The 23,457-nt window shown below is 43.8% G+C and overlaps 2 protein-coding genes across 7 annotated transcripts in view; one reads left to right on the plus strand and one right to left on the minus strand.

Annotated features, from left to right (window-relative positions):
* The window catches only part of DAAM (disheveled-associated activator of morphogenesis-like protein), a 40,302-nt gene extending 21,514 nt beyond the window's left edge, over nt 1–18,788 (minus strand). Inside the window, exon 1 of one of the 6 annotated variants that reach the window (XM_066746705.1) lies at nt 9,771–10,059. In XM_066746705.1, the coding sequence (XP_066602802.1) occupies nt 9,771–9,845 (75 nt within the window). In that variant the 5' untranslated portion in view covers nt 9,846–10,059. Of the gene's footprint in view, nt 1–4,391; nt 4,495–8,779; nt 8,920–9,458; nt 9,699–9,770; nt 10,060–17,961; nt 18,207–18,345 lie in introns of those variants that run through there. The other 5 variants (XM_066746708.1, XM_066746709.1, XM_066746711.1 and 2 more) reach the window with 5 other exon arrangements.
* Nucleotides 18,789–19,459: 671 nt separating this feature from the next.
* On the plus strand, nt 19,460–23,424 carry LOC136785587 (kinesin-like protein KIF6). Its single transcript, XM_066746714.1, has 12 exons — nt 19,460–19,564; nt 19,643–19,758; nt 19,836–19,910; nt 20,029–20,071; nt 20,154–20,258; nt 20,356–20,477; nt 21,099–21,215; nt 21,290–21,421; nt 21,720–21,854; nt 22,024–22,120; nt 22,187–22,342; nt 22,407–23,424. The coding sequence occupies exons 1-12, from the start codon at nt 19,499–19,501 to the stop codon at nt 23,412–23,414; spliced, it is 2,172 nt and encodes a 723-aa protein (XP_066602811.1). The 5' UTR covers nt 19,460–19,498; the 3' UTR covers nt 23,415–23,424.
* The last annotated feature ends 33 nt before the right edge of the window (nt 23,425–23,457 follow it).

Here is a 23,457-nt window from a genome sequence, read left to right on the forward strand (position 1 = left end):
ACGGCCCCTCATCGGAATGCGCTCCTTGTCTCTCCTTGTACCGGACGGACGACGGCGACACCGGCGGCCAATCGGTAGGCGACTGGTTCTTCGCCAGGAAAAATGAAACGCACGACTGGCCAAGATTTTTTTAGCACGGCGCATCGGCCAGTTTTTATCGGCACGCTCGTCCAGTCAGCTCTGCTCCTGTATTGTCGACCTTGAAAACAAGCCGCATTGTGCATGGTGGTGCGCGCCACCGGTGAAGACCCCAACCACCAGGCCCGGTGATATTTCAATCGAATTAAGTCCCGGCTTGATCGTAAATTTTCCCACTGTCACGCTACAAGGATTTGCGTTCGTTCGCCGCCGCGGCGTATCCTCCGCCTCACCGGCCGGATCTTCTCATCTTCCCAACTCGATAGAAACTTTTGATCTTTATCGCGAATTTCGAATATAAGTAAGTATAATCCGGAGAAGCCAAGGATTCGCAAATTTCGACACGATTATTCGTTATTGATACTTGTGGTCGCGAGCTATATACACGACGCGCCGGTGAAATTAGCTGCGAATTCAAACAGATAACTCTGGTCGGTCACGCGAATATTTGCTTATGCCTTATCGAGCATATATCGATTCCTACTTCCATCCGTGTTCTCGCTGCGGAGATTCATAGTAGATTCATATACCTGGAAGATTAAGATCCAGGTGTATTTCTCTTATTTCTTTGGCAGCGAGCGAATGGCGGTTTGATGAAATGCTCGATAAATAATAGTTTGTTGGGAATTATCACCGAGTGACCAGTCGCGCTTCTTGGGAGAGGAAGGTCGCAGGGTCACTGGGTTTTTGCGCGGAGGTGAAGGAACTTGGACCCTTTCGTCCTTGGTGGTCCGGAGACCGGTCTACCTAGCCCGATATTCCGCTACTTCAATTCCTGCGGTACCTGTTAACTGCATTTAGAAATCGTTTCACGCCATTCGATTCCTATCCCAATTGTCCGTATCCCTACGTACGTGTGTGCGTGCGTGCCACGTTCTCCAAAGAATCCTCGCTCGACAAAATTCCAGACTCCCATTGGTATAAGATTCTATATATAGTTCTACACGCGTTATTCACTTTTCAAAATACATACATACATTGGTATATCGTTTTGGTCTCGCTTTGATCAAATATTCCAGCCTGTCTATCCCGGCCTCTCTCCCACTCTTATTTCTCTTTAGCGATAATCCGACTTGGTCCTTTTTCCCAGTCTGATTAACTTTCGAAAATCGACCGATTTTAACGACGATATCTTTCACCCGGGTATTTTTCCAGCGAATAATGAAATATGCGAGTTTCGAAGTTGGAAGTTTCGAAAGGAAGGCGTGAGCAGGTAGGTGGATCGAGTGCAGCGACAGGATTTTTCGCGAGGGCAGAGAACGAATCGAGCTGGAATTCCGTCGCGTGGGCATTGGAGAAAGAGAGAGAAGGAGAGAGGGAGGGGGATGCAAATGTAGCTCGGAAGCCTTTCAATGAGAGAGGCGCGCATGTTGAGGAAACGCAGAAAGTTTCTCCGGTTTCACCCGCGGCGACGAAGCATCTGGCTGCACGGTGGCACGCGCATTCCAGGGATATAACTCGAGTGATCGAGCCACCCATCGAAAATCTCCCCCTTATCCCCCCTCCTCACCATTACTCGCTGTGGCCATAATGGAATTTGCACGAACCGATGGAGCATCGAAAAGCATCCTGCAGCTGCTATTTTCCCGCGATCCTCCATAAAAATGACCAATGATTAACGAGGATGTAGATTGGAAGGTGAACGGAACGTGTCGGAGGTGGGAAATGCGATTGGATCGAACGCGAGCGTGTCGCAATAAGGTGCCTCGTTAGATTCGATTCTCGACGCCGCGCGCGCCAGCGCGAGGGAGTGAGAAATCTGCTCGAGCGCATTCGATCATTGGCGCAAGGTCAAGCAGGCATACACACTCGCACAAACACGCAAACGGATGAAGAAACTGCTGGAATTCAAGGAAGAAACTCGCGAACTCGTCGATCGGAATTTTAGAACCGATCCGAACCGATCGGAGGCACCTCCGGATCGATCATGCTAATTTATTCGGCCCCCGAGACTCGTTTTTATCGAAGACCGTTAACGAGTCATAGGGTAATAGTTGCCGCGATTATATCAATAACATCGTGAAAGAAATGGAAGAAATTTCTTTAATCTCACTCGGCGTGACACTTTGCTCGGAATTTCCAAATTCTTAGCGATTACGGAACTAGCGGGAATGCCTGTCCTGACCGCCATGATGGCCATGACTGCCCAGGCAGGACCACCGTAATCGTGAATAATAATCGCCGACTAATGGCTTAATAAACGGCCTCTCTTGTACCTTATTCCTATTACGCATCTCGCTATACCATATATATATAGATATATCATTATAAATTATGCGAGTGGCGTAGTATCTTTTCGATAGAGGTTTTAGAGTCGCATTAGACACGCCGTGCATTAAGAATTGGGGGAAGAGGTGTGCGGGCAAATGAAAAGAGGCGAAGAAGAAGAAGAAGATGAAGAAGACGCGCGGTAGTGTTCACAGGGGCAATCTCGCGGTTATCGGTAGGTAAAGTAGGATCGTTGCAGTTGGCTCTGGGTTTCTCTTCGCATGGTAATTCCGAGTATCGACGGTGTTTTAACGATCTCATCGGGTCGCCGTTGACAGACGACAAGTCCCATCTCGAGGGCGGCGTGTAATCCTGAGAGGTTCGGCGTTTTAAGGCTGTAAAACGACATGCCAGAAGCGGCTCGCGATTACCGCCGTATCGTAAACTTTCCGTCGTCCTCTCCGCATGGGCCAACGACCACCCACCACAAAACGCGCTCCGCATGCACGTAAACGAGTACGTAGAGTGTACCCCGACACATCGAAACTGGTACATGCTTATGTATATATATATATATATATAAGCGCGATGGCTCGAGTCCTAATCGGTGTCAACTACTGCACGTATCGACCTACTCAGGAAGACCCGTTACATCGCGCGTTCCTCCCCTACTTGCCCGATACCGTCCAGCACTTCCAGCCTCTACGTCTGGCATTCGATTTTACAAGAACCATTGGTACACAACCTCTCTTAAGCCTATATCACACCATGTATACTCCTCGACGCTGCATCGCGCTATACCATCGAACCAAAAATATCATCATAATAATATTCAACAAATCAATCTCTCACGCCAAATCTTACGACGAACGCGATCTAACGCGTCGTACCACCAGATAAATCATACACGCCTGTCCAACCTTGTCCTTAATTTGGAGAAAAAATAATATTCAAATTTACGACCTTCGGAGGATTATACATTTCATGCAAAAATTTCTCTTCCGAGTATAGAAATTTGCATGGAGTCTCATTTGGGTGTTTAGCATGGGTACTATCCGTCTGGTCTTACAAGCCCATTCATGGATCGTATCGCTATTCTGGCCTCGTCTATGGTGTACCGGTTCTTAATCGTGGTACAAAGGAAACCGCAAGTCGACCTCTAACGCCGTTTCAGCGCGTTCAGCATTTTCCGCACGTTTCCGAACTCGTTTTGCATGTTCGCGTATCGAACGATACTTTCTGGGATGTATTATATGATGAGACCGTTAGAGGGAGAAAGAGGGGGGAGGAGAAATGGTGAGAGATAGACGGACGATTCTAGAGATGAAATAACAAGGAATGTTTATACTATAGGATCGAGTATCGAGAGTTTTCCGTGAACGATCGATTCGCAGGGTATTTAAATCCCACTCGTGTGAGAATATCGTCACGAGAGAATTCGACTATTTACCGTGAAATCGTCATTCAGCGATGCTCGACAAAATTGTGGCCCACTGACCCCGCGATGTACCGCGTTTTTGAATAGATTTAGCGAAGGTTCCATTAACGGTTCGGGGGCCACGACTAACATCAGAGAGACGATTTTACTCGTCCGCGATATGCCAGACACGAAACAATGTTCGAGCTTCGTATACAGGTATACCCGATACCGGTCGGAACACGTTTTCTCGCCGGTCACCTCCGAAACCCTCCGCACGTAAATCCGACTAAACAGTAGTTAACGAGCCACCACGCAATACAGTATAATACAAGGAATCGAAACGATTACACGTATACCGAACATCTTGCAGTACACACGATTCCCACAATAAAATCCTGCGATCCGTTACAATCGCATACGCTAAAAACGAAAATCCCACGAAACCATACCTGTTGTAACGAAAAGGAAGGATAACGAAGAAGAGGAAGAAGATAAAAAACAGTTCTTGAAATTCCAAGTGAAAAGCAATAATGTACGATCGATCGTTAAAGGTTTCTCGTACTGGTATAAATAACTGCGTGTAATCAAAAATTAAATGACGAGTTTAATTAGGCTGCTTAATTACGAGATATGTTACACGTCGGCCCAGTTAACTGGATACTTTTTTGGCGTGGCAGAGATCCTAACCGATTCGATCCGATCGGCACTGGAGCGATACAAATTTGCAGCAGGTGGCCGTCGGAGTTACACGGTTTTGCAAGGCGGAAAACCGAGAATCGTTATAAGATAAAACAGGTAAGAGGCAAATCGGAGGCCTGTGTTACATGACAGAAACATACTACAATGTTAACGGATCTAGACCAGATCACTTGCACGCTCGAGATCTTCGAAGAAAGTGGCGAGCCTTGACACCGAGCGGAGAATCAGGCCGGCACACGCAAACACAAGCGACGCACACGTGCGAGCGACCGTATCGAGAGTGTGCGAACCAATTAATTGAATTTGCTCGAACGGAAGACTCGCCAGGCGGAATAGGAGTGGTACCGATCAATTTTCCCATTGCTCGTTATCAGCAACAGTGGGTTAGTGGATCGTCATTTTTGTAGATTCGCTCTGCATGGAACCGGCCCGTTTCCCACTCGACGTTTGCGTTACTCTTGCTGCATTCTCCACCCGCAGAAACTCGAATCTTGTAGCTATATATATATATATATACCAGAAAGAAATAAAGATCAAAGAGACGGAAGGTGGAGGAGGTGGAAAAAAGGAGATGGAGAGAGAGCGAGAGAGCGTTCTTGAGAAATTCCGAAGCTTTCAGGATTGCAAATTAATCCGAATATTTGGGAGGGAACGCCTGATAAGCCCTGAGAGCTCCTACACTCGGCTTATCTCCGGCCTGGCTCGTGTATAACCTACAAATACCACTGTGTAAAAAACTTTTTAATATCGCATGGCTCTAACTCCCATATTCCCCGGCCAATCTTCCATCTCCGATCGCTTTTTATTATCGTCTCGTGCTCGATACTCCAGCTCCGTGAACGAAAATCATCAACGCAGTTGTTTATCCAGGTATACGAGAGCGTATACTATATGCGCGTATATGGTTTATTATTACCTACGATCATTGTGCCCGACCAGATTTGCAAAGAGAGCCATAAGGTAAAGCTATATATTTTCCTTCCTTCTATTATCGAATCATTTGGGAATTAAACTTGAAGCTTATTAAGCTAACTGTGTAAACTGTGAATGAACCGACTGCAAGGTAAAAGTAATTTCAGCGAGCACCGGTTCATTTGGAGTTATTGGAGTGTTCGCTCTCCGGTATCTACATATCGACTACAAGATTTCTAAATGTGTAAACGTTGATTTACACTCGATCTTCACGCACGAGTGCCCCGGTAGTTTTACATGCACCAATCTACTTTTCCCCTACGATGTATTTATCGTCTTGGCTCGCTTTGTCATTTATTATACAGTATTTGTTTGGAGCATCTTGTAAGATTAAGCCTGACGGTCCCAACAAAACGTCCAGATAACCGATAAGAAACTATCATTAGTCCCGGCTCGGTTATAAGCATCAATACGGCGATTAGATAATGACAGGACCCCGCGTGATTATTGATCTTCTCCGACAGGCATAATTTATCTCTGCTGTTGATCGATTGCCTCTTGGAAAACTGTCGAAAATCTTGGTGCTATCGGTTATGAACTAATGCGACACAAACACAACGCGATCCTTCTCTGAGTCACACACTGTATTAATGGGGTGACCCGTAACAGAGATTGGTCCGCAACCCTTGGGTCCAAAGACCAGATCAATAATAGGACAATTCCACAGAAATATCCGGTATACTATATCGAATGGACAATGCGAGACGAGGTCTATTTCGACCTATCGAATCTCAGTATCGACGTTGTCACATCAATTCCTCCTGGAAGAATCAACGTTTTTGAAATGACATGGGAGCCTTTGACCATGCTCACTGCCGAGGCCGAATCGATTCTGCCATTGACCGCTCGCGTTCACCTCGCCCGACTGATGATTTAATTACGGAAACTTGAGTAACAATGGCTGCTGCCCGGTGTACGATTACCTACGGCTAATCCATTATTGGATTCTTGCCAGTGTACTTCTAGTCACGGTCTAAAGCTACCCCAATCCAGCTAACGCAATAGAACTAGCTCCTCGCAGCTTTTCTCCCAACAACAAAAACATTTATCAAAGAAAATCCTGCTAACTCTCTTTCGTTCAATTTTCGAAATTTTCACCATTTGTTCAAATTGCAATGTGATTTTATTTATTAATGGATTTCTAGAAATTATGCTTTGAACATTCGTGGTGACGCTTCCAACTTTATCCCCGGTGGTTCCACAAAGTCTGCAATGCTCGGTGCAAGTTCTCACGAAACGGCCAGGGATTTTGGCAAGAGTTCAAGTTTTCATTATTCGCCGCACGGTTTTCGGTTGATCTACTCAGTCTGGCTCTCTTGTTACGAATCTCTCTACAGGAGCGATCTTAACCAACAAACTTACTTGTACCACATCGTTCAGCAGTATTTTCTAGAATCCAGAACGAAACGAGACGTATAGGTTAAAAGCTGACAGGATATCGCAGGAAAACCCGGTTAAAACGCGAAATGAACATTCGCTTTGAATTCCACATGGGTTTCTATAAACAAATTCCAGCGCGCAATACCTGCGTCGAATTTGTATTTCGCGGCTGGAGGTCACCGTTCGCAAGGCGGTCGACGAAACTCGTCCTATCTCGTCCTGATTTTTCGCCAAGGATTCATTTTATCTCCTTCTTTCCTAAGCTATAAAAAATCCTCCTATCGCAATAATCTTTGCTGGTCGCGCTGCTCGAATCAGAGTTTTGTGGCCCATTTTTTCGCTATAAAACTGAATAACACGAAAACAAAGTTCAAGGTCAAGCGTGTTTATATAGCGAGGAATATTTCAAAGTTCTCTCTTTTCCTTCAGTTTGCTTCAAATTGGACGAAGGAATAAATCAAACTGGTTGAGCACCGTTGACGTCGGGTCCTCTTGACAATGAGGTAAATTGATAATGAATGACCAGGCGGAATACCTTGGCAGCGTGGTGGCTACCCTGAAATAGAAACGCGTCCCTAATCAGCAAAACCCTGAAGAGTGGATCTTTAATCATCACGCGAGGCACATAGAAAGCGACCCATTCCCTATTCGTGATTGATTTACGACTGGCGTCGCATGTGTGGTGTCGATCGGTGCCACAAAAAAGACGAATGGAAAATAAATACCAAGGAAGAAAGTAAATCGAACGTGTCGATAAAGCATATTGATGCCACCGGGATTGCGCAAGTTCCTCCAACTGTCTTCCTGTGGATATGCCTGTAATATATACACGAGTTTGTACAGGACGCACTCGATAAGCTGATGGCTTATTAGAGGAGAAATTAGCATTTTCGTTGTCCCCGGTCGCACCTGGAAAGCTATATATATATATATATATATGTATATACGACCTCTGGCCACACAGTCCTATATACGTGTCACACGATATATCGTCACCGAAAATCAATATAGAAATAAATAACGACGATGAAAGTGAAAGGTATACCTTCGTTTCCTCCTACTATAACATTGCACAATCTCCGTAAGGGAAGAGTTCCGACGAATGCTAAATAATCTTACGTAAAATATTTAACGCTCCGACTCCGTGCGTAAAGAAAGCCAATTACAACGATCGTCATTTTTTTCAAGTGTCATTATTAATTTTAATATCGCACATGCGAGGATTTTGATGGCGATTGCGTAAGGTGTACGCGAAGGAAGTGCTTATATTATAATCGGGTTGGAAAAATTTCAACGATGATTACACTTTCAGTGGCGCGTTTGGAGAAACAGTCAGTCGCTTCCTGTATATCGAATTCGATATTGACTTTCCATTTTACCAGAGTTTCACGCTCCTAGGGGAATTCGTACGAACGTTAATTAATGTAGCGTCACAACGTCATCTTCCTGCTTTCCGCATTGCGTAAACGTGTCCGCGCGTAACTGTCTCATACTCTTCAGGAAATTATCAACGCTTGATCGAGCAATCTTGACCGTTTTGACAGAGAGTTGCAGGGAAGTCATACTTTTCCTTGCTTAATTCCTCATAGTCGCATCCACTAACGATCAGGAAAATACAATCGTTACCATTACGTCGTTAATTCCACGAGAACACGACGGCATTTTTTCATTATTCTCTCTGCACACAGACACAAAAACACGCAGACGCGGTGTAAACGAGCGTGGCGGTGGTTGGCGAACAGGAAAATCCGGAGCGAAAAAAATGGCTTATCGAGAAAGGCTCGGTCTCTCTCTCTCTCTCTCTCTCTCTCTCTCAAGAGAGAGAGAGAGAGAGAGAGAGAGAGAGAGAGAGAAATGTTCAAGCATATTGGAAAAGATTGTTGAATAGGCGAAAGTAGTTGTGCGCGTGCTAGTATAACAGATCGGTGTTACGATTCAAGCAACATGCTCGCGATCACTTACCCCATTAGCGAAGGAAACAGTGTCATTCCGAGTGTGGTCTGCCTACCGGCTGACAGCAAGTTCAAGTATACATATCCTCCGTACGAAGAATTTGGCCAGTAGTATCGCGGAAGTGAAATGAGCCAAGCACTATAACGTATATTGGTGGAAGATCGAATTTCCGATTGATTCGGTCACGAATATACTGACATTGGATAAGGAACGCTTTGTGACCGAGCAATTTCCGTCCCGTCAGTAAATCAAACGTCAAGAATAATCTCCGTTTTATTTGATTAAGCGAGTTTGCCTTGAGACTTGGAGCTGCTAATGAAAGCCGGAAGTAGGAAGTGCTGTACGCCTCAATTGTCGTGTAGTTAATACGCTCCTCTATACGTACGCATACATATATATATATATATACGCAGAAGCAATACAGACATTAACAAATGGGTTTCATAAGCGCTAATAGACGCTGATCTTGGATGATTGGACGCGGCGGATAAATTTATAAGCCGTTGATATTTATGCCCGAAGGAGCCGTTGGTATCGTACATGCACACTTATCGTTTGGAGAGGTTCGAGGGTCCACTTGAAGGTGACTCGAAGAAGGACACGGATCGTTTTTAGCGTTGTCGTCGATATGGCCAATTAGTTGGAAAGAAATAACGCGCATCGATTATCGCTAATCGGATTTGCTTACCAATCCTTTTATGCACGAGAGCATGACATAATGCGGTTGAACAACCGAGCTCGATCGCCTCAAAGTCTCCTATCCCCCCGTACGCTCTCGACTTGGTTCAACCTGATCGAGCTCTAGCTCCAAGATCTATTACCAGCCAATAGACACCTTTTCTCACCAACGAACGCACAAGCTGCCTCTGCACTTTCAACATTAATACATGGCCCGCTCACTGTTTTCACTTCATCCTAATATGTTATTCTCGACCGATAGTGCCACCACGGGTTTCTAACGACGCTGATAAGATTAGCCTTAACGTGAATTTGCGCTTACTTCAGAAGTGCGACTAGCGCGAGTGCTGATGGAACGAGGCATGTCCGATCCAAGCGTTATCGTCTCAAAATCCATTAGAACACTGTCCAATCTTCCCACACGTCCTTCGTTCTTTCGCAAGGACGAAAATTTCCACGTGGAAGCTACACAGGGATGACCGCTGGCTAGATGAGTTTCCGAGTAGCGCAGGGTATGCGTGTGTTCGTCACGTGGCCCTTAAGCCGAGCTCACAAGGGCAAGCCAGAATTATTAAGACTGGCATTGCACGGTTGAAAAACGTCCCGTTAGAGAGGGGTAGTTTCTACCACGACGGCACCCCATGGGGGACTGAGCCCTCGTTCGTGGACCAAACATCTGCCAGGATCCCCCTCCCCACCATACACACCACCACCACCACTCTACCCTATATATACTGCATTTGGCCACGACACATTTTTTTCCCTCCTTCCTTCCTTATTTTACGACGGCGCGGCGTCTAGTCAGCTGAGCCGTCTTAAGTGCAACTATGACCTTCCCTCGTCACGAATAACCTACATGCTACAAGATTCTCGACTTTTTCATTCCAATTATTTCCTCTATTCTGGGTTTTTTTTTCTGCTCCTTTCCAGAGAACCCCTATCCGGCCCTCGCATCGAAACACTACGCTGGCAAATTATTTTTAGCGCATTGCGAGTTTCTAAAATACGTCTGGTTTGTACGTGTACGAGTGTAGCGAGCAGGAGATTACCCAGATAGATTATGACATTATGCACATATAGGAATAGAGTGCATACGAGCGTAGGACAGGAAAATGCAAATTACGGTCAGAATGGAGCGAGCGATAAGAACCCCACAGCGCTAAAAGGTGGTGGATTTGTACCGGATATGAATTTTGTATCTTATTGAGAGCTGCTATACACGGCTAAGCATGGCAACGTTGCAATTAGTATTGTTCCATCGTTTATTAAGAACTACTGGACCGCCCAAGAACACACTGGGTGCGTCCGGACGAACAAAGAGATTGCTCCTTAATCCGCGCGTATACACACTATAATAGCGATATAAGAGTGTATTCGTATAATTTTACAAACTGGTTAGCTAATTTAGCACAGCCACGAAAAACTAATCGAGTAGCCGAGCGAATCGACGAGCTTTCGCCTTTTCACCCGTACCTGTCGCTCTGAGATAAACTCGAGTGAAAATGCAGCTAAACATTTACGGTTTTCTTGATAACACGAACGAGCATGCGACTGCCGACAGTCGCACGCTACACATTACCACTGTTGGTGCTAGTATATATCTATATATATATATATATATATAGATATTAGCAGTAGTAGTGGTAACAAGCTAACACGAGAAAAAAATGTAAATTATTCTCGGTAAAACGTCCGTTTGTCGCGCTCGGATAAAAAATAGGTCATAGAGAGTCACAGCGAGCAATTAAGTTTCCGTCCTATATATATATATATATATATATATATCGTGATGATAACAAGAGATAATTGAAAAACAGGGAAGACAGTCCAACGAATAATCGCGCAACACGGATGTTTTGAATGTTTTTCTCCACCGTTGATGATCCTCATTGATGGTTTGATAGGCGGCAGACGAAAGTATGGTGCGCACGCGCGCGCGAACGGGATATATCCTATTATGAGAAAACCCTTTGAATAAACACTAACGAATAATGACACGGTGCATGGGCACGATCGTGATGTACGCGCCTATAACGATTTGGCCGAACGGGAGGGCGAGCAGGAGGCACGCTGGAAATTGCAACCGGTTGTGTGGAGGGTCCATCGACAATTGACAACAATTGTCAGCAATTAGGGCCAGAGGTTGCTCTCTGTGGTCTCGTTGAGATTTCTTGTAGCGCGCTATCCCGCATTAACGAGATCCCCGAGTCGCCGCATTCGAATTTAACAGTGACACCATTGAATCCCCCCACCTAAATAAAAACACGAGAAGCAGCAGCGAAAGGGTCCCGGAGACCGCGCCGAATATTCGAGCAACGACGCAGCTTAATCTGGACTCGTAACACTCGTGGTGCTTAAACGTGAAATTTACGCTACTAAGTGGTGGGCTATCAAGAAATAAATTGTCGGGCGTTGGGGCAGGAGTCGATAAAGCGCTTGGATAATTGGTACATAAAACGAAGGTCGCTAGACTCGAAAGAACTTCATCGGGACGAGACGAGGACGAAACGTGCATATGGGGAATTGGATAGATGTCTGGGTGGCTCAACAAACGTTGTTGTCCTTGATGCGAGTTTCTCCTAACAAGGGTTGGCGTTTTATCCCGTCGAGTAGCACCGGGAACAACCTATAAAGAAATTCCTGAACCTTATCAAGGAGAGTCAGAGTCAGAGTGAGAGAGGGAGAGAGAGATGAGTGGGATTCCGAGGGGCAAAGAAATTCTCGAGGGAAACGAGCATGATGCGTCGCAGTAAGCACAAAGAAAAGCAACCTTTTTCTCGGAAGAAACGTCTTGTTTTACCCTAATTGACTCCTTCGTGATTCGCGTTTTATTTAGTATCTCTCGAGCTGACCATGCAGCGTCCTCTTCTGCGAGAGAACGAAATTTATACGTGTCATTGAGCAGTCCGAGCGCGGCGGCGGCGGCGGCGGCGGCGGCGGCGGATCAAATATTCTTATGTTTATGCAACTAATTGAGCGTGCAGACGAGGAAGCTGAAACGTTTCCTAGAACCCACGTAAATAATTCTGAGTCTATATTGACATTCCAATTGTAAATGCAAACTTGCCATTTGCCGCTTGAACCGGTTAAAGTTCTTTATCGATTTCTCGGCTGACTCATTGTTTTGTCTTAAAGTGCGCAGGATCTGGGAGGCTTGCTTTATGTTTCCCATAAATATGGTTAGCGCCAGGGCAGAATTAGCTTTCGAGCATCGAAATCGCGTGGAATCCTGCGGAGAAGCTTATGCTCCGCGGGGTATATCTGCAACGTGGGCGTATATATATACCTATAGTTGCTTGCATTGGTCGACAGAAACTTGGAATAAACAAAGGTCAAGACGTGTGTAGGTTTATATCTGTTCGAAGCAGTGACTTGCGTCACAATGTGGATTTCAGGCAAACATGGTAGGAATAGCGACAATATTTTGGCAGACGTCATCGGGGACTTTGGAAATACACGATCGCATCGGGTCTCGTGCAGTAATATATAGCATATACGAAAGCAATCGTCCAGCTATTGTATCGCGGTCCATGTCTGAAGGGTGAGCTAAAACCGAATTTTCCATGGCAAGGTCACGTGATCAAGAGGAGTAGCACGCGAACCAACGGAGAAGATCGATAACGCATGAATGAATCACGAGTCTAGTCGACCTTAACCTCTCTTGGTCGAAAGAGTATTACCTGGATTGACCAGAAATTACAGTCGACCGTTTCCACGCTATTCGCTCCCAAATGCCCCTTTTATTTTAATGGCTAGTTTACTTTTCCCCGTTAATAGCCTTGGAAAAAAGCTAATATATCATTATTGACCTTTCCAATGGGAGATTTACGCGTCTCTCCTGCATACGAGAGAAGAAGAGAAAGAAAGAAAAACAGGAGGTATGGAAACACTGTTTGGACACGCGAATCTTTATTTATATATATATACAGGTATAAAAATATGAGTAGAATACGAAGAGGAAGAAGGGGAAAGTTTCTATGGTGCATGATTAATAATCGGAACGTACGTTGCTTGCAGGATAAACTACGCGTGTGCGTTTTGCTCGATCTCTCGTTGTTCGGATGCTGGTGTGAGGGAAGCTTAAAGGCGAAATGTGTACACTATACGCATACACATAAAAGCGGGTGTGAGGCTGGCAAGGCTAGCTAGAGCAAAGCGAGCTGGGGCTGACAGCTGTGCACGATAGCCCACATGGTGCGGCGCGTTCTTTACTTTTGCCAGGATGCAAGCCTATCGATTTTATTCCATCGCTTTCCTAAAGAATGGTCGGGGCGTCGTCGATTAAAAGCCACTACTTTATCGCACGATAATTATTCACTTGTCTTTTTACGCCTAGTGGGATGAACACACTACCATAGAAAATCCTATTGATAGTCGAAGCATCGTAACTCGCATTACTATCGGCAAGACCGTGCACGGTCTGTTATTAATTCGGTTATGCACGAAAGACGCTCGCGAATACTGTAGTTAGCACCTCTTCCTCCTTTCTTACTAAATCTTCCCTTTATACCGCGAAATCACGCGTACATATCTATTCAATCTATAAAGCCTATACGTTTTTTTCTTTTCTTTCGCAACCACGCGTTTCTTAGCAACGGGTTATTCTGCGAAAAAGTATATAAAGGGACGATCCTCATGCTAATGAGGGGGGAAGCTGCGAGTGTATATATTTATACGTATTTATAATTAATAAAGAAGATTCTTGAAAAGTCTTATTAGGCGAGGGATTCGGAGAATCGACGGATATACCGAGGCGCGCATTAATTGGATCGTCGTGATGAATGGAGAGGTGGTCTCGAGTATTCTCAGCTTTCATTGTGAGATGTACCTTGAAGATAAAAATGATCCCGGTGTGGATGTGGAAAATTGTCACTTTCGAGAAAGTTATTTATTTCAAGTTTCTATAAAGTACTACATACGCTCAAAGAAAGCCAAAGGCTCGATTCTATTTCATAATTGAAAGGATCTTTGTAACGATGAAAGATAACTGCGGCGAATCTAATTTAGGCTTCTTTAGGCTTCGTCTATGCAGAAAATGCAATTTTCACTTTGTATAGCATTTCTCACTGGCTATTGCCATTTAGGCTGACATTTATGCCTCGGCTTATTCCAAATATTTAGAAAAAGCTTTGGCGAAACGCTACATAAGAGCTCTTCTCTCCGCGTCCGCGTAAAACGTGCTTTCTATTTCTCTCATTCCATTTAGCCAGCCTCCTCCTCTCCTGTTCTCTTCTGTTACGCGCGCCAACTATTTTCGGCGCGCTACGTGCCAATGCGCCGAGTTATTACGAGGTTATTCCGTCGTTTTATCACATCCGCCCTTATAAACTTCAATCGTGATTTACACCCATGACGTCAAAACTTGTAAAATACACGCGTCATACAACCTAGCGTCCATTCGATCCTTCGAAACAACGACGAATCAAGTACAACAAAGTCCACTGACGCTAAAACGTGTTTATTTTTGTGCAAAAAGTGGAATAACGCCCGTTACATGGGCAAAATGATTTTTGTCGCCCAATTACTCAGTGGCCGTAAAAGCTATAGCTTATTTGCCGAAGGGATTATCGAACGAGCGTTTGACAAATTTCTTTTAAGAGACAAGCGCGCAATGGTTTATTGATTCTAATAAGGAAGGCGGTATTATTTGTCGTGGAAAATCTTGAATGACCCTGTTTGCTCCATCGTGACTTTAGCGATGAGGAATGTTTCTATTTTTGCCGGCTGAATGGGCAAGATCGATGAAAGCGATACAAGTGGATCTATAAAGTACAAAGCCCCTGCATAATGTAAGGAAAGATTTTAGCTGCAGGTTGGAACTGTGTGTGCACGAAGAATCGCGTACTACAAGTTAATGTGCATAGTGCACCGTAGGACATTACTCTTTATACACACATATATTGTGTTCGATTCAGAAAGAACAGTTAGGTATGCCTCCGGTAGTTCAGCCAATTGCACGCTCCGTAAAGAGTACTAAAGATTATAATAACCATTCGGGCAGCCTTACATTCCTCATAGATCGCGTCTGTAACTCTCTCGACTGAAATTATCGATGCGCCGGCGCAACATTAAAAGATACCAAACTGCTTTTTCCTCCTCCTCCCCCTAGCTCCCTCACCACATCCACAATCCTATCCTTCCTCTATATGCACACGATAATCGGTCCTCTTCTTCATTCTCTTTGAAATCACACCGATATGTTTGCTCAGTCTTAAAATCGCTAACTGTTAAACGAAGCTGATGCCATGACTGAAACAGCTCTTCTTGGCTGATTAAGTGCGCTATATGTAAATTCTGTTTCGAGAGTGTCGTTAATCGTTTAGAAGCTAACTAATCATATCTCGCGCGCCTGTAAGTTAAGCAAATGTCGCAATAAACCTGGCAAGGCAGCCTCACACGACTAATTATATTCTAGCCTGGTGTAATCAATGCGCGAATGCATTAATTAGTCACTAATAACGCTGGAGAGAAAGAAAAAGGACGAGCTCCTGCTAATTATCACGAGCTTTTTGTTTATTCCATAAATCTGCATTCTCATTTGGCAGGTGGCTTTTGCCAGTGATCCCAGCTAAAGAATTCTTCCTGTGGAAAGTGTTGATGCGTAATACTCCTACTATATACAGAAAGAAATTCCCTGTAAAATTTACTATTAAAAAATACTAAAAATTATAGTGCTTGGAGTGCTACATGGGGATATAATGAAAACTTTACGGAAACTACCGATTATAAAGCAATTGTTGCTCTGCTATTTACTAAATTTCTCGTTTTTTTAACATAAATTATAGTAAGCTAGTCTATTAATAACTATATATAAACTTAAACCTTTATAATTACTACTATTTAGCCCTATAAAGTTTCTAGAAGTTCGTTGCATCTCCGGTTACTCCATCCAGCGTAGATTTTACAAGAAATTTCATCGTGTATTGGTATTCTACTTCTTTTTATGTAACTATCGAATAGGAGCCCCACATGCATTACTTGGACTACAATGGCAGGTTTTTGCAGCATAAGGAGCATTCGAACCGACACGTACTGGCAAACACGAGACTACGCGTGGACGTCGTCGTGTAGGTAGTTTGTGACATTTGAAAATGTCAGTGGGTCCTCTTGCACCGTCGCGGTTTATCATTCGAATTGCGAAGCATCGCATAAGGCTATCGCTGCATCGGTGAGCTACTCCTGCAGGCTAATTCCAGCTACGTGAAAATTAGAAGATATCAAGCAGTTCGATCGTGGCGATGCTTCTCTCCAACTGTTGTCAACACTATATATCCATGCATTTGCTCGACATTGACCCAATGCTCCTTTCCAGCAACCATTATATACCCTCTTATCCCAGTTTTTGTCCCGTCGATAATTATTTCCTGCCTCTTACACAAAACGTGAAATTACGCTCTCTAAAATTCATCTTGTAATTATTGCTCCCGATGCTTTCCACGTCTGATTGTAAACCGCGATAAAATAAGCTTGATACACGAGAGATACGCGCTAGCCTTATACACCATAACTGTATGAAATAATTTATTTCAATAAAGCGTAAACGACAGGCGAGAAGAAAGCATGGAGTTCGTTAGCGGAGTACATTGGCTATCATTGGAAGTGCAGAGCGATAGAGCGAATCGAGCAATTGGCACGATTAACAATTTCCTTCGATGCGTGGAGGAACGAACATACGGAAATGGAATTCTCTCGTCATCTCGATGGGCCATTTATCAGCGTTGAGTCATGAAAGCGCGACAAATCGTGTCAGCATCCAGCTTCGCGTTCCAACGGTGAAAATAAAACGCCCTTTTTGCGTTTCGCAGCTCGAGGGATTGCCGATCGAGGCCTCGGAGGGCAAAGAACGCTCGCTGCTTCATCGAATGGTAAATATAGTGACGTAACTAGAGATAAGAAGGAGTCAGAGTGACGAACGGATTAATATAGATGGCAACATCAATAAAGCCTGGGAAAAAGTGAGCAACCACGCGTAACCTGTCAAACTCGTCACTTCTGTAAAAGGTTAATCACGCTGCATCGGCTTTTACGATTTATGTCCGTTCATCGCGAGTCAACTTGCGCCTGTGTGTATGTACATATATATATATGTATGTCAGTGTGTATAGGCCGAAGCGCGGGTAACCATAGCGTTGGATGCAAAACAAACATCGAACGCAATCGTGCAAATCCAGTTGGCGACGCAGCGAAGACATCGATTTCCTCTCAGAGGCGGTTTTAAACTCGAGTCGATGAAAGCCGGAAGTCGCGTACTCCTATCAGTCAATGGTGTCCCGAGCGACGCGATGAAAACCGTTAACCATCCGAGTCTCGCCGCGGTTATCTATCACTCGACCCTTCCGCGCTATTATCCAATGGCATGGGGGGACCCGGGAGAGCGACCATGCTGTGCCCGGCCGAGACAATATCGCCACTGTCATTCCTCTACTTATGCTGCAATCTTCCACACCGTATGGAAATTATTTGCGAGTAAAAGTGCTGTGCGCACAAACTCGTCACGCACACGTTACACTCACCTCCAATCGATTGTCCGATGTAGCACGTTCCACTATATGCCACGAATCTTTGGAAGAATTACGCGAGAAATCCAATGACTCCCTTCGTCTCGGTTCGCAACGCCCAACACGACAATCCGATAAACTCTCTCTCACTTTGCACTCTCTCTCTCTCTCTCTCTCTTCGTTACCCCAGGTACACCATCTACTCGCAAGGTTCTCCCCTTTGCTTTATCGATCCGAGGCCACTTTTTCATTAGTCAAGAAATAAAAGCGAAACTGGAGGATCGATCGACGCGAAATTTCGAGGCAAGATGAAAGCCTGAGGCTGAAGGTCGATAAACTTGGGGAAGTAGGGTGGTCGAGGGTTGATTGTCATAGGATAGTGGCGCATTGTTACCTTACCCGGTTTCTGACGAGGTGCTAGTAGTAGTAGTAGCAGAAGCAGAAGCAGAAGAGAAGAGTTTAGGGTTGAAGAGACTGCAGTAGATCCAGTGGTGGATGTCGAGGAGCAGAGATGAGGGAGCGAGAATAGTGAATTGTTTTTGGGAGGCGTCGGTTAATATTTGTGGGGAGACAGGGTTGTTGGTCCGGCGTTGGATGGAAGGTAGCAGAAAAGCCGGTATCGAATTGGCGTGGCGAGCATGGCGAGCACACGACGAGGGCGTCGGCGTCGGGTGTCGCGGATGCTGCGCCCGCAGCAGCGGACGTAGGGACGTCGACGCTCGACGATATGGATTTGTGGACGACGCGCTTTGCCAACGACCTGCTAAAGCCGAGAGAAAAGTCGGGACACTGGCCTGCCGACGGAGACCAAAGACCCAGCTCGTTCGCGTTGTGCACTGCGCCGACGTCGCGACGACGGCGTCGTCAAGGAGACGCGCGAGCGCGGACGCGAACCTTCCTCTTCTCTCCTTTTCTCCCTTCGGCTCATAGCTGCTCTCCTCGTGTGTATCGTGTGTGCCGAGCTCTCTGCTCTACTCTGCTTGGCTCATTCTCTAGCGAGATGCGCGAACATACACACACACACACATATACAATCGATCCATTGGCAGTCTCGCCTCTCTGTATATATATATATATATATATATATATATACGCACCAACTCTGCGAGATACCGATATCCCACGAGCATCCAACCCACGACAAAACCATCTGCATCAACGCTATACCACTTTTCCTCAATGACTCTTTCTTAAGATTTACGACGCTCATAGTCGACAATCAAAACCATCGTCCCTTCGTCATAAATTTATTGCTTGATATAATATATCATTATGAACGATTAAGTATTTAATTTTTTTAATTATACCGAGGCGAGTTAAATCGACGACTTGTCACAGTTAATTCTTTATTCGAATCTGTGATTTGCGAGAATTTTGTTTTAACACTCCGTGGTGTAGTTTCCTGACGTCTGCAGGATTTCGAGTAAACAAGATTAATTTCTTGTTGTCTAAAGTCGACGTGTGGTCGACGTTTATCGACTGCTTGGATCGGAAGTGTCAGAGAGATCTGCGGTGGTATTCAGCTCGGTTACGAAGACGCGAAATATGTGAAATGGTTAAAAATGCGATCAAGGTCTATGCCAGGTTAAAACCCGAAAAGAATCGAAGTCGCATAACGGTACAGCGAATGAATTATACGCGTCAGAAGTGGCTGCGCGATTGCAATTAAAGAACCGTTCGCACTTTTATCTTGCAGAATTACGAAATCCAACGTCGACCCGAAAAACATCTCGATCAGGATATTTTAAAATTGTCGGCACCCCATAAAAATCACGAATACATTGATCATCGACCGGAATCATGGAATTTCTCGTGAGCCTTATAATATGTCCTTTCGATGGGAGAGATTCGTTATTGGTGAAAAAAATTGAAAGGAGATTTCTTTGTAGATTTTACAAGATATTCGAGGAAGACACTTCGCAGGAAAGCATTTTCCAAGATGTAGCGCAACCAGTTATTCAAAGGTGAGGAAAGCGCTATAATTCATAAATGGCACGCGCGTGGTATAGAATTTCACCATTGAGACGCGCGGGCGCGCGCGGCGTTATTTGTTAACAAATTTAACCTTTCGTCTCTTCGCAGCGTCCTCGATGGTTACAATGGTACGATTTTCGCCTATGGCCAGGTAAGAGATTGCTACGTCGTTCAATGATACTATCGTCGCAGGACGTTACTATACAGCAGTACGACTGTTTCGTTTATCCCAGACTGGTAGTGGAAAGACTTATTCGATAACTGGTAAACTGGAAATAGACGTGGATCAAGGGATCATACCAAGGACTCTTGGTTACATCTTCGATGGGATCGAAAAGGTAAAGGGATAATTCGGTCGGATTGAGAAAAGTCAAGAAAAATTGTTTGAGAGAGTAAGAGAGAGAAAAAAGGGAGACGGGAACAGTGTTTTTCTAGCATCCGGAAAATGTGTACTCGGTGGAAGTAGCCTACCTGGAGATCTACAATGAGAACGGCTACGACCTGTTGGATCGAAAGCAGCAGCACGAGTGTCCAGTCACGCGATTGGAGGATTTACCGTAAGCTTGTGACGTAAATGTACCCCTTTAGGCTGCGGATATGCATCTGGCAAAAAACTCCATTACAAATGACTCCTAGAATCCATTCCTCGCGCGAATAGCCGCTAAAGTACGCAAAGCTAGCCAAGCCTAGCAGCTCGAATAACTATTTTATATGGCAAAAAGTCGATTGGATAGCTTTGAATTCAGCGGGCGTTTCAAAGTGTGGATGCTACCTGCTGCTTTTATCATGGGACGTTGCTTTATTTTATTTGTACAATTCAGAGAGCATGCCTAGGCGTGCCATCGATTTGCATAATTTCATAGAGTCGTGAATCGACGCGTAAAAAAGGGACAGCGTGTGCAGTCGAGTATAGAGCGTATGGTGCAAAACATATACAAGCGTGCGTTTTGCTGCTTTTTCTAGTCTTGCCCGGTAGGGAACGTTACCGTGGCATCGAGTGACATAAACAATTTATAAACGCGCGCTCTTGTCCTGCCTCTCGGTCTCGGCAAAATCTCCGGACTCGTCGTAACAAGCCAAACATGCGTCTTTTGTTCTTCCTTGTATATATAAACCTCCGTGCACAGTCAACGACCTCTGAGGGCGTTTGCTGGAACGCTCTAACTCTCTTCTCGCAGGCGAGTCACCATTCAAGAGGACGAAGCGGGAAAACTGCACATGAAGAACCTGACCTTCCATTGCGTCAATGACGAATCTGAGGCGTTTGAACTTCTGACAATCGGCAATTCCAATCGGTAGACGATAGACGATCTCTCGTCTCGCTAAATACAATTATCATTTTAACGCTTCCATTGTTACGCCGTATTAGTGCCACCTCGGAAACCCCGATGAACCCCTCGTCATCCAGATCTCACTGTATATTCACCATTGTCATATCCACCAAGCAGTTTCAAGAGAGCCGGTATAAGAGAACGAAGATACATATGGTAGATCTGGCTGGGTAAGTATACCAACCGTGGCTAAAGAGGAACTGTGATGATAAAGCTTACCGTACGGTGGTAGTATAGAGTTTCGATGGTGAGGTAAACACATTAAATAATCCATTTTTTATCCATTTTTTCTACCATTGCCAATTTTTTTTTTACTTCAGCTCTGTATTTTTAAAGCTTTTTTTTCTCTCTACTGGCAATAAAACATTGCTAGTGTCGATGTTGGTGAGTTCTGCATGCTTTGAGAAAATTTAGCTATTAGCACAGCTTAATTTTATTATAATATAGCCGCGCGTAATCATATTTAAGGTCCGAGCGTGTATACAAATGTGCCATATCTGGCACAATCTTGACTGAAGCAAAACACATTAACCTAAGCCTACATTACTTGGAGCAAGTAATAGTGTGTCTGGGTCAGGAGAACGTGGGTCACATTCCATACAGGTGTGCCATCAATTTTGAGCTTGGAATTTTTTCATGATGAAATACGAAGAATAATAAAAACAAATTTATCTATTTTATTTATTGAACATTCAAGAAAAGCCTTTTATATAGAAATATGGATTTTTAAGAATTCTCGCGATATAAGTTATAGTTCGATATCTTTTTTCAGGAATTCATTATTAACTGCAATTTTAAGAGACAGTCTTGGTGGAAATTGTCTCACTACGATGTTGGCTACTCTGAACGTAGCATCACTTAATTTAGAGGTGAGCATTTTTTTATGTAATTAAAATTGTTGGTTTTATAAATGAGCCTTATTCCCCTATTATCAGGAATCCGTGTCGACCTGTAGATTTGCTCAAAGAGTGGCATTAATCAGAAATGACGTCAACTTAATCGTAGAGTCTGATATTCAGTGCGAAAATAGACTATTGAAGTTGGAGAATGAAAGATTGAGAAAGCAAATCGAAATTTTGTCAAATTACAGTGTGAGTATTATTTTTCATATTTAACTGATCAGAGTTACCAATTGATTTTCCATTTCATATTTAGAATCATACTGTACAAAATAACAAAGAGCTTAACTACGAGGAGCGGGAAGAGTTAAATATTCAGATTAAAAAATTTTTAAAATCGAATAAGGAAATTCTTTGGGACTTTGATCCAAGAAAAATTAAATTCTGTTTAGAGAAGCTGAAGGAAAATATTAATGCTATGTGTAAAAAAAAGATTTGTCTAAAATCCTCATTTTCCCAAACTGAGAAAATAAAATGCTTAGAAGCAAAATCTGCTCTAGTAGGTAGTTCAGCGGAAGAATTCAGACCGGCGAGTGATTCAAATGCAAGCATAAAACTACAGTCGAATAAAATAAATAATAATGACAATATCTCGAAACGTTCAAAAAAATCTTGTAACGACACAATTCAAGTCGTGAAGACCCCGCATGAGAGAGATTGTTTTAAAATAGAAGTTCACAATTTTCCATCAACAGTCATCGATGGTGCACGAGACAATCAATCTTCTAAAACAGAAAATACTAAACCAGTAAGGAAAAAGAAATTGCAGACAATAGAAAAACCTGATATAATTGCAAAGTCACAATCTGTAGATATTAATGAATATGACAGTTTTCCAATAAAATTGAAGTCTCAAACAAAGTCTATTAATTTAAATGACATGTTAGAGAATAGTGCTAAACCGTTAGTCGATAATTCTATTCAAGATATTCTAAAATTAAATAATGATATAAAAGTGGATAATCTTTTGAAAAAGAAATTGTCTCCAAACCAAACAAATGCATATGTTGACCAAATTCAGCTAACGCCAACTACAGACTTGAGAGAATCATTGCAGTACATGGAATATCCAGACTTTCTTACGGATACGTCTAACAGATTTTCTGAAGAATATGACAAAATAACAGAGGACATTGTTGATGCAGAAGTTATTACTGACAATGATCAGGAATTTATTAATTCGTTACCGTTGACGGGTGATCCTGAAATCGACGATGAAATCATTGCATTTTATAAAGCAAAACGTTCAGGATCTTTGTACTGAGAAAGTAAAATATTAGAACATTGAATATTATACTATTATAGAA

This window comes from Prorops nasuta, unplaced genomic scaffold, assembly GCF_024137725.1.
Source record: "Prorops nasuta isolate Cenicafe-Biocafe unplaced genomic scaffold, Cenicafe_Pnas_1.2 PNAS00003, whole genome shotgun sequence".
Classification (NCBI taxonomy): Eukaryota; Metazoa; Arthropoda; class Insecta; order Hymenoptera; family Bethylidae; genus Prorops; species Prorops nasuta.